General features: G+C 38.0%; 1 protein-coding gene across 1 annotated transcript in view; it reads right to left on the bottom strand.

Moving 5' to 3' along the window:
• LOC103186406 (dystrophin-like) overlaps nucleotides 1-12,434 on the bottom strand; it is a 775,626-nt gene that overhangs the window by 421,915 nt on the left and 341,277 nt on the right. Inside the window, 4 exon segments of the mRNA XM_042334068.1 lie at nucleotides 2,626-2,808; nucleotides 5,923-6,075; nucleotides 7,878-8,015; nucleotides 10,985-11,101. Of these exon segments, the coding sequence (XP_042190002.1) occupies nucleotides 2,626-2,808; nucleotides 5,923-6,075; nucleotides 7,878-8,015; nucleotides 10,985-11,101 (591 nt within the window).

Here is a 12,434-nt window from a genome sequence, read left to right as displayed (position 1 = left end):
TCCAATGTACTATAAATAACGACCCAGATTTGTAGATTTGGTGCAAGGTAGTGAAATCTGCAGATAAAACAAAGGTGGGGCTATGGCTATGGGACACTATGTTCGAAGGACACTGCTGTGTATAAAACCTTACGAAGAAATACAACAGAGTTTGCACCTGAATTTATCAAATTGCAAATTGAGTTCAATATCAACAAATGCAATATATTTCATGCAGAAAGTTAAAATAGAAAGCATAAGTAATTCATGGAATAGAACTTACAAAGCTAAGAGATACCTAAAGGTGTTAACATGTCATTCACTGTAAGATGGGTATTCCGGAAGGAAGAGATGAAATGAGCCATTTTTATCTTTATTTATCCAAAATGTTCTTGTAATCATTGTCCAAACAGTGTGAGGCAGCAAAAACACCTCAAACATGATTCTGGGCTACATTGCCTAATCAGCTGAGTTGAGAACAGAAAAAATGTGTTCTGGTTAGGCCATACCTCGTTTGCTGCACACAATTCTGTTCATTACTATATAGGGGTCCTGCAGTCAGTGCAAATTCCAACAACCAGGCTGATTTTATTGAAGGAGGATACAATGTAAGGAACAACGTAAGCTTTGAAAAGTCACAAAGAAGGTATAATATACAAGTATATTAGATGTGAAATGTGATTTAGAAAGGAACCCAGAGCAAGACTTTGAGTACAACAAGTCAACATGACAAGAAGGGCTGGGTTGGGCTTTGAAAAAGGTTCTGGGCTTTGAAAAGCAATTTTACAATACAAAATTACATTTGTATAGCGTGTTTCACCTCGGCAGGATGTCCCAAGGTGCTTTTGGGACGTTTCCAAATTTCAGAAAGAAAATTTTGGATAAACAAGGGCCTCCAGCCCATTTAATGTCATCCTTCCAGAATACCTACCTTACAGTGAATGATACGTTAACATCTCTAGGTATCTCTTAGCTTTGTATTCCGTGACTTACCCGTCTACAATTTTTGATTTCTGTGTGAAATATAGATGCATTTTTTTATATTGAACTCAATTTGCAATTTGATAAATTCAGGCACCTTTAATTTTAGATTTAAAAAAACATTTATTTGGACAGAGGACAATTGAAAGTCAGAATGAGTTACAAAGAGTGGTAGAAGCCAGAACCATGAATTAATTAAAGAAAGAACTTGACACTGTAAAGTGACAAAATGGACCATGCATGTCCCTATGGAGGGGGAGGAGGAACATGAGAGGAATCTATGCAGCGGAAGAACATGGGTCACAGGTAGTGTGTGACACTGGGGGAAAAAGAGATTCATACCCTCTGACACCCAATTAGCTGATTGATAGGACAGGTCTGGTAATCTTCAACATTTTTATTGAACTTTATTAGTAGTCCTTAAATAGAATGTAAAATGTTACAGTGAAAGCCTATGAAACCAGACACATCTGGGATGGACGTTTTGTCCATCATAAGAGGCGTCCAAGGTTAGCCAAAGTTCTCTTACCTCATCCCACCCAGCAGAGGAGCGGTGACATTCCGATTGGATGGGAAGGGGACTAATTAGCGACGGCGCTGAGGTGAATGACAGCCTTGAAGCCGCTTGTGAATGGACGGACGCAAGTGGCTCCAGGCTTGTCAATCAATCGCGATTTTACTCCTCCCATTCCCTCCCTTGTTCTTTCCCGTTCCTCCACCCCCTCACTGATTGACAGCCCAACTCCAGCCGCTTGTAAAATGGCTGGCGTTTGCTGTCAATCAATCTTTGAATCCTTCTATCTCCACCCTGGAGCTGCTCGTGGATGCATGGAGCCGCTCAACACAGAAGGCCCGAGTGAGTACATTCGGCATCGACCAGTGTGGCAATTTGACCAGACTAACCAGACTTTTGTCAGAATCAACAGCCATATTTAAAACAGGTAAGAATACAAATGTATCGGGGCCCGGCGTTTTGTTTGATCTACCCAACATCCAGGGTTAACCAGTGTCTGCCTAAAGCAGATTCCACTGTAGATGATTTATATTTTCATCTTAAAAATCTGTTTCCCAGTGACATTTCATAAGGATACTTGATACCTGGGGTATACATTTTTTTCTAAACTCTGAACAGAACATCTAATCTATATCTTTAATTTACTGAAAACAGAGCAAAAACGTACCTGTGATTTTACCCACGGAAATTACATTGCACATACGAAAAACACAAACCAGTAAAACTGTAAAAAAAAATCCTCAACCAAAAAAAGTTGCATGGAATGAACCATTTCAATGGTTAACACTTAATGCTGTATCTTTTGAGTATTTGGCACACTTGTCACACATTTTCAATTTAAGTTTTGGAAATCATGAAACAATGACGCAAACAAACAAAAAACATGTAATATTATTTTGTTTTTAGCTGGAAGCCTTTCATTCTAATGTTTAAACAGGATTATTTGAGTTTGGAACTGTTTGGCCCCTAAATATCATTTTAAACCATCATTATCAAAGAGAAAACACCTGAGAAACAAAAACCCTTACTTATGCATTTGCATTAAAGCAAACACAATAGAGCCCCTAAAAACAAGCTCTAGTCCTTTATGCGTGGACCCATTTTAGCAAACAATGCAAGTATCTGCTTAAGCTTGCTGTGGGGAAACTCACAATTTTTGCATAGTTCAATCTTCGATACTGAGCAAATTTGTTTTCAATTTCACGCCAGCGTTTGTTGAGCTGGATCAGCTGCGGCTCCAGTGCCTTGGCAGCCCCTTCTTTTGACAGGCTCTGTGCTTGTCTGCACAATTCATTCAGGTCTCCTCTCTTCTCTTCCAGTTCAGCATCCATCTCCTAGTGAGCAAAATCATAGGTGGCCAGTGCAGTTAGCTAGCTATTGTGTCACTTACGGCATAACAGCTAAACAATGAAACTGCGAGATAAACAGTTTAAAATAATTGCTCTTCCTTTTAGACGCACACTATTTGGTTATTGTCTAATGGTCTAAGAAGTCAATATCCAACTTAATATGGGATCTTATGAATTTCTTTATCAGGATTTTTTTTTAGTTATGGCAAACGGGATCAATCAAACAATGCACAATGGTGAGATGATGAAACCTTTGGCTCATATCTTCACAATGACAAGTCCAGATTCTATCAGGAGTCGCATGTTGCAGAGTGCCAGCTCTTAACCAGCTGCTTGATGATAGTAGAGCTGCCAAGTCATGCTGGCAGAGGACGGCAGTTGTTACATGCACCAGATTGCCACCGCTCCTACTTGGTAATTGCAGAATTGGTGTAGCTGGGCTTTTTCAATAAGATTGCACTCGCTTTCTGTGTTATAAATCCATACACTGCAGGAGATAGTCTGAAGTATTTCTAAAACCTCATACAGGACACAGCTTTCTTAATTTCTGAATCTGTATTCTAGATAGTTTCACAATATAATTATCAAGATTACTAATGATCTCAACACTTGGCGTCATTGAGGCAGAATGGTTACTGTTTTGCTTGTAATACAGCAAAATAATCTTCAAATTGTGTAAGTTAATCAACAGCTCATTTGAAATTATCAATTTAAATTTAATGTCGAGGGCATCAACTGGTTTCCACTTTGTCATCATCATTCCTCACTATTTAAAGTTATCAACTAATAAACTGTTACACATTAATGCAAGCAAGTTTCTCTCTTGAAATTATTTAAATGTGTTCATCTTCAAATATATTTTAATTGGTCAAAATGACAAAAGAAAGTAAAGAAGCAACACAGGATTATGGATTGCAAAAAAGCAGTGACTCTGCCATGTACAAGTAAATCCACAAAGGTCTGGCTATGACAGATGTGAAATATGTTCTGAATGAATAAGTCACAGAGGATATACTGGACAAATATGTTAGAATTTAAGTGCATAAATTGGACAATTACCCCTTAATTCTGCACAATGAATTAGTCTTAGAACTGCATCCAGTTTACAACCTCAGTCATTTCTACATCTGGAATAATCAAATGCTAAAAATGTGAAACATTTCAACCGGGTTATGCACCACAAGAGAAGGTCAATGTTCTTCATTTCATAATTGCCGTCCCTGTGATAATTCAAGGTTTACAATCAGCAGAATTCTGATTACTTATTTGTTTCTAAGAATAGGTGTCAGGAAATCCTTTTTCCCAGATCCAGACGGACTGTGAGACAGGAACTAATAACAAGCTGTATATTCACTGTTAAATCTCAAATATATGACAACTATATTGGGAATAAGTCATTCAATGTGAAAGGAAGTTATTCTTAACATTTCCCTCAGCTCCCCAGGACATCCAATGCCATCTTGTGCTTAAGGGATTCATAGAGGAAACTTCCACCTGGGCTTAGATTTACTCTATTTAGGTTAGATTTCAGAGAGTGCAGAATTTGGTAAGTTATTGAAATCAGTCTCAACTTTAAAGTCAGCTTTTTGTAATTCTTAAAAGGCAACCTACAAAAACTGCTTCAAAATTAAGACTGTTTTTAAGAATTTGCCAAAATCTGGAGGGTCTTAAATAGAGAGCAAATCTAGATCCAAGCTGAATTTTCTCCATTCATAGGTTATTAAAAGTTTAAAACAGCAAAATTCAGAAGTATCAATAAAGCAAGTTGTATATTACATTCAACAAAAACAATAACTTCCTTCACATAGAATAACATAATAAAGTATTTCACAGTAGGGAGTGGAGGAGAGGTGTGAGCGAAGTTGATTTGTAATGACACGTTCCAAAACTTTGGCCAGGAAGGGCAGGTTTGAGATAGGTCTGAAATTTTTGAGGTTGGGCGGACCAAGCTTTTTTTTTAAAGAAGAGGAGTGATTTTGAGGGGGAGTCAGACAGAATCTGAGGAGAGGGACTGGTTGATTGTGTCAGCCTGCAGTGGGCAGAGGAGGAGGAGTTGAGTGACCAGAAGCTGGGTGGGGATGGGGTCAAGGCAGCAAGTGGTGGGCTTCATCTGGGTGATGGTGGGGGAAAAGCAGTAGGACGCGATGGGGCAAAGGAGTGTAGGGTGGGAGCCGTTGCAGGAGAGGGTGATGAAGGAGACATGACAGTGTTTGGGAGGCTACATAAGTGGGGAGGAGGAGGCAGAGAGGGCAAGCAGTCCTAAGTTAGCCGAGTGGAGTATGTGATCAGAAATGTGTGGTAAAGGAAGATTATAAAGATAGGAGATGCTAGATGAGGATGAAGACATTGGAATTGATCCATAGGGAGAGTTTGGTGCAGGTGAAGATGTGAGTCTTCAAGTTCTGAATCAGTTGGAACTTATGGAAGGTGGGACAGGGGAGACTGATAAGGAATGCATTGCGAAAGTCAAGTTGACAGATAACAAAGGTGCTAGGGGACTTTAAGGGATAAATTAGTTTTCTTTCAGATTGAGTCACATATTCCCAATGCATTGCAGTCAAGTTCTTATCAGTAGACTCTGATTAATCAACTGGACCAGAAAGAAACAACACCTGAGAAATTTCTCACACTGTTAAATTTAATGGCATTGAAGATATGTGCTGGTAATGGCACACAGCAAGGGCTTCTGTGCATTATCAGACACTTCACTTAACCATTTAATTTCACACCAAACATCACCATTATCTTTCGTTGCCTACCTGTAGAGTGAAACATTTACACCTTCATAAAAAAATAAATATTTTTACAAATAGGGAATTATTCAAACAAAAATGAGCTACAAATCTGAAATAAACCAGAAAAGTACCAAAACATCACAGCAGCTCAAATATAAATACAGGTTCAATGAAAGATCTCAGTTAACCTATTTAAATCAGATAAATAAATAAAACAGGTTAATGGTTCTGTTAAAGAGTCATGCTCTGAACGTTAACATACATCTCTTTTTTTCCAGATAATGACTGACCTCCTGTGGGTTTCCAACATTTTCCAACTTTTATTAAAAGAAATTCAAACACCTTTTATCTGAAAGAATGTTACCTTAATCTTCTGGTCATCTTTGGGTTCTGGAAGACGGGCTAACCTTTGTTCAATTTCATCCAACCACTGCAATAGATTGTTGGTCTGTTTCTTGTACTGGTACCAGTGAGGTGATATCTCAAGAGCCTTTTTCCTTCTAATGGATCTCAGGTCCTAGTCAAAGTTTGAACAATAAGTTGTTTAAAGACAGCAAATTAGAAACATGGTGGAACATTAGAGCTTCAAACTGAGAATATCTGTGTTTGAAATCCGGGAAATCTGCCCAGTCTAATTTTTATGTGTCTTGCTCTGATGTTTTTTCTGGCAAAACGTAATGCCTGTGTTGACAAAATAGTTATCAATATCAGCCCTGCCAATAGGAAGTACACCTAAAAATAAGGTTTGCTTTTTTCTTCTAATTTTCTCCCTGTGTTTTATCCTGAAGTCACACACTCTTTCTGGAGTATAGTTTTGTAACTTTCTTCAAGAACTTGTGGGGCAGAACGGCTGGCTTGCTTCTGTTCTCATCTGATACTTACCAGCAGAGGTTAATGACTAGCAACCACGGCTGAAACCCTGATAAATGTAGCTCTCCCTTGGGCAAGCCTGTGCCAATTGTAGCTCTGAGAAAGCTAGGATCATTCAGCATGAAGCAGGAATTGAACTTGCCGTATTCCATTGCACAATGCAATACATTCAGCAATACGGGGGAATCGAAACTGTGCAATTGCTAATGACTACTTTGCTGTGGCCTTACACTAAATATGAAATTTTGTGTCCAGTCCTAACTCTACAATTCCTATCTTCCATTTGAATAGTTTGATCCCTGATACCGAATCTATAAACAAAATACGCTTAAGCATCATTTTCAAAATAGATCACATTAAAAAGTAATAACTTTCACTTTTTTAAAAAAAAAATCTGCATAGCTCTTATTTTCAGTTGTGAGAAAGTAGAATGCACTGTCCCAGAAGACTATATGTTTGAATTTTACTGGGATGTTTAGAAGGGAGTTTAGAACTTGGGAAGTAAGGATGGAGAAAAGGGATTGAGCATCTACTATGGTATAATAAAATCCTTGCCTTTCATGTCAGGAGGATGTCTGAAAGCACTTCCTAGGATTTTACTATAAAGTGTGATTTCCACTTCCTAAGGTTCTTATGAGGCTGCTGTAACTTACTCCCACCTACACTTCTGTAGTTTACTATGGGCCAAGCTGAAAGTGAAGTCCATTGTTTCTATACAATGTGGCCATCATGTCAGCGAGACACATGAATCAATCCTGATCTGATTGCTGGCTGCAAAACAATTGCCCCCAAACAGATCATCCATTTATTTATTTTGGAAAAAGTTCTATCCTACACATTCTGAAATGTATATAGGGCACACGTTTCACACCACATAGAATTAATCTAATAACATTGCAACACAGTGCAAGTGATTCAGAATGAAAACGCTAAATATTCTTTGTGAATGTTACTGCATATCCCTTAGTTCAACCTGTCTACTTTAAAATTCTCACCATCTGCAAATGTCTGTGCTTTCCGAATTGCTCTGAATCAGAATATGTCCCCATTTTACTTAAACAGCTTCAACCTTGTTTTGCTACGTTTACAGAATGCCTACCTTAGCTCTATTAAAACTCATCTGCAGTGGAAAGATAATATGAAGAGGTCATGTTAAAGAAAACATTTAATAATCTGGTCTACAAAGAGATATCTGCATCTACTAATGACAATGTATTGGGTTCTAAATCCACCCCGAGCAAATAAAGGTGGTATTAAGAAGTAATCTCATTTTGATTTTTGTAACAAAATTTAAGATTTATGTTCCCTTGGCAAACTGGGGCAATTCTGAATATTAATATTAATGTATACAAGAAAGCGATATCCTGAAACACAAAGCTAAACCTCTTTCCTGGTATTACGAGGAGCTGTGCAGGTGACTTTGTTTCAGATACTGTTGAGTGATCATACCTTGAGAATGTTAAATTTAGCCTGCAGCATCTGCTGTTTCATCCTAATTTCTTCTTGCTTTCTCTCATCCGTGATGCTCTGTTGTAAACTGTCTCCCCGTTTTGTCAATTCATTCACTCTCCGCTCATCATCCTCATTCTGCAAGATTAACAACAATAGCATGAGACAAAGAGGCCACAGTCTAAAAACTACAGCACGTCCTTCTTAGGCATTAACCTATTCCTAAGGACTTTGAAGCACCAGATCAGTGTTGTTATGTCAGGGCAACAATTTGCAATCTTCCTCTTCATAACAATTATCTGACCCAGGAATGGTTATTTTATACAAAGTAAAGACAATTCTCCCAGAATAGCAATTACTGGGCTAACTCCACAATATTTGAGAAGAGGCCAAATATGTTGGAACAGTCAGTGTACAATTAGTTGCATTGCAATTTGTTATCGTGATTAATTTCAGCAGCAGTAATATCATAGAAAGTAACTGCATGTCATATAATAAAGACATTAAGGATGATGAATATTTTAGGAACTCTATTGGGGCTGAATCAGTTATAAAGCTGATCCCTCTGGGGTCTGAGTTTGTACCAGCACAAGCGGAAATGTCAAAAATTTAGAAACGACCAACATGTGCATCCCTCAACTTCAAGAGCACAACATAGAAACCACTGTATGTAGGGCGAGAGTGGTGGTAGTGGTGGGGGTGAGACTCAAAGCAGTTTATAATATGATTTTTTTTAGATACATCCTAAATACAAGCACCAAATACAAGCAAACTGCAATGGTACAAAAATTAACCTTTACAACTAATTCACTGCTGTGAGATATATGAGCAAAATAACAGTTTGATTACAAGTATTCCTTTGCCTTTATTATGGAAAAGATCTAATACATTGGAAAGTATTTCTTAAATGGAGTACTGCCTTCATGAAAGAAGGGCTTGCAAATGTTTTGTTGTTTATTTGCAAACATAAGGCATGACGACATAAATCATGGAAAAAAACAAATGGTGTCAATTGGACAAGATGTCATTGTGATGAAATGTTTCCCTCCCAAACAGTGGTTTAGAAAGATGTTCAATAGAAGTTTTCAATGAGGCATTAAAAGCAGGAGAACAATTCATTAACACGTGCACTACTGGATTCTTTGCTGAAATATGCAATGGGTCTAAAATGTTACATATGTGAACCAGAATTATTGTGTTAGTTGCAACGTAAAATTCTCAAAATAGCAAATTGTGAATGGCAATTTGAAAAATTCCAACAAAAAAGGTTGGTGAGCAAAATCTTGGACTTTATACAACAACAACTTCCATTTATATAGCGCCCTTCACGCGAGCCAGCTTCTTGGAGTGCTGACGATGAGCCAGAGGGAGGGTGGAAGTGACTGTAAGCATGGTCGAAGATCTAAAAGACGTGAAGGAAGGGGCAAGGCAGAAAGATTAGGGGAGAAAGTTCCGAAGCTTTGGGGTATTGTGTCTGAAAGCATGGCTGCTGCTGGTGGAGTGAAGTGGACGAGGGACAAGCAGGAGGCCAGAGCCAGCCGAGCCATAAAAAAATAAGGCATTTTATACATTTAAAAAAGTGCATACATTTTCATACTAATTATAAATGTGTACTGAACTCTACAATTTCAAGTCATTTCCACATTTTTCCTCTCGAACACTCCCTACTTAATTCCCTTTTCATTTTTCACTTTGCATAATTCTACTTCTTTTATTTCAGTTATTTTCCCGTACAGAATAGCTATTGCTGAAGGAGCTTCTTCTGTATGCTATTCAGTTAGAGAAAGCAAGAACTGGTATAAATGCCCAAAACATGCCACAAATCCACTGTGGGTGAAAGAAAGACACCAGCATCTAAAATAGAAATACAAATGAACATATTGGGCACAATCCTTCATTTAAGCTGAAATCGTGGGGTTGGGAACTGTATGGATGAAGTCAAGAGGATGGGAAGTATTCTTTTTGTCCTTCTAGAGAAATAAAATAATAATAATAATCCTTGTATTTGATATAGCGCTTTTCACGTCGGGAGGACGTCCCAAAGCGCTTCACAGAACACACTGTAAAGTGAATTGACTGTATATTTGTGGGCGAACGCGGCAGCCAATTGCGCACAGCAATGTCCCACAAACAATCGTAGATTGAAAATGACCAATTTATTATTGTTTTTGGTTTTGGAGGGATTATTATTAGATGTGTGGAGTAAGGAAATGTGCCCAAGGTTTCGCCCTGACCTGCCTGGAATTGAACTCAGGTCTCTCGCTTGCAAAGCGAGTGCTTTAACAACTGAGCTACAGGACTCCACTGGTTAATGGTTAAATCAGGAGGCATTTTGATGGACCATCAACTTGTTATTATTGGTATTAGGTGGAAATTGACGGGGGAGAAAACACGAGAACCCCCAAACTTCTCATAGTTTTAGCCTTTTGACCATAGTCTTCAAATGTAAATTGTGCAGAATTTTGGAAAATTCTTAATTTCAGTCTTAATTTGAAAGGAAGGTTCCCACAGTTCATAAAAGGGCTGCAGAAAACCGAAATTATACACAACCTTAGCAATAAGAGCATGATGAATTTCACACAGTTCCACATAATACTTAGTATTATTAATGTTACTGAAGAGTCATGTGAGCACCTTTTTATAAAATTAGAAGGTTTAACCCCAGTTCCAATGTACTGCCAAAGATGACCATGACTCACTTCTGGAATAGAAACCAAACTGACTTGCACCACTAGCACAGCAGTGATAGGAATATCTTTCCTGCTGAAAGTACTTCCTGGTCTCCAGCAAAACGGTCTGCAGAGCAACTTGATTCCAGCTTGGCGACAACAAACCTGATTTATTCTATGATGATTTGCTGCCATTTTCACATCAAACCATATTGAAAGCTTGTATAAATATGACATAAGAGGGGATTACAGCAGCAAGACTGCTGAGACTGCAGGGCTCTGGTGACTTGCATCTACCCCTATTTTCTTTCCATGACAATTTGCCCAACATGAACATCCACTTCTATCTGTAGTCTCCAACTTAAATGTCAGGCATCCACAAACACCTGGACAGATGACCTCAGTGAATTTCAGTTCAACTGGTCAGACTCAACTCACCGTCTCTTTCTTGAAGTCGCTTTCATTGAGATTTTCGCCCTGCTGTATTTCTGCTTCCACTGCACCCAGCATTTGCTGAAGAGCTGTATCAAACTGTTCTAACTCCTTTGGAGATACCTGAAGAAGAGAAAATTGCAAGTTTCATATTTATCTCCAAACACTATACTTGAGTTGTAATAAATCCTTGCAATTTGATTACATTATACAGACACTGCTAAAATGCAATAAACATACTAATTTATCTATTCCTTAAGCATACATCTTTTATTTCTGAAAGTGATCCTTGGAAGAGGCAGAATGGATTCAATTCAAAATTTGAAATCTCCTCTCCAGGATAGTCAAGGTTTATACTACATAATACAGAACCTTGGCATCTTGTTTGATCCTCAACTGTCCTTTCTATCCCATATCCATGCCATGACCCGTTCTGCCTTCCCTACCTCCGCAACATTGCCCGGCTCTGCCACTGTCCCTCAGTCCGCCAAAATCCGCATCATACCCAGGCTCAATTACGTTAACTTCCTGCTTGAGCTCAAAGCATTTCACAGGATTTATTGTGATGTGTAGTGACTGTATTTGGTAGGTTTAAGATATATATTAAGATTTTTGTACATACAAAGGAATTAAAGCAGGCCACAACTAATGATCTGTGATGGAACCTTGTATTAGTTACCACTGATAAAATAGTATTGAGATATAAGAATGCCTTTGTATATAATCAAGAAGAAATTATATTTTAAGATAAGCAAACACCAACAGCACTACATAAACCCTGCTGGTAATTTTATGACATATGACATGTAATAGCCTAGGTAGGAGGAGAAAGGGAGTTAATTCAAACAATCATTGATAAACTGATGCAAATACAAATGCAGAGAGGTAAAAAAGACAGAAAACACATCATGCCCACAACAAAGTCAAAAGTTCATAGGCAAAGGTTAAATTTGGCACACACAGCACCTCAACAGGGATAGCACTAAGTGAATAAATCAAAATAACTGTGCAACTGTCTATATGCGGTCACCTCTTGGATTTGTGCTCGTTATAAATGTACCAAACACCTAAAGCTTGATGTTTGAAATGTATAATCTATTAATTTATATTGATTGCTAAAAATAAATCTATGGATATTTTTAGTGATCAGAGTAGGTTGCAGCACTGTGTGTTATAGCTGCTGTTGGTACTTTAATATGTGTTGGTTATTCTAAGCTTCACGTTCATAAGCAACTCTCAATTCCTGCATGAATATTTGAAGTCTAAATAATTCTCTAAAATTTGCAGCTGGTGACTGAACAATGAAATAATCTTAAGGGAGCTCACCTAAATTTTGCACGGTAACTCTACACTCTGGGAACGCATTTATATTTTGTTCTAGCACACAGATACATTTCAACAGATCCAATTGTCTAATCTGATGTAGTTTCAACATAGCAATATTATGAATCTTTCA

This window comes from Callorhinchus milii, unplaced genomic scaffold, assembly GCF_018977255.1.
Source record: "Callorhinchus milii isolate IMCB2004 unplaced genomic scaffold, IMCB_Cmil_1.0 Scaffold4, whole genome shotgun sequence".
Classification (NCBI taxonomy): Eukaryota; Metazoa; Chordata; class Chondrichthyes; order Chimaeriformes; family Callorhinchidae; genus Callorhinchus; species Callorhinchus milii.
The sequence above is the reverse complement of the archived record's forward strand: the minus strand, read 5'-3'. Positions and strand labels throughout refer to the sequence as shown.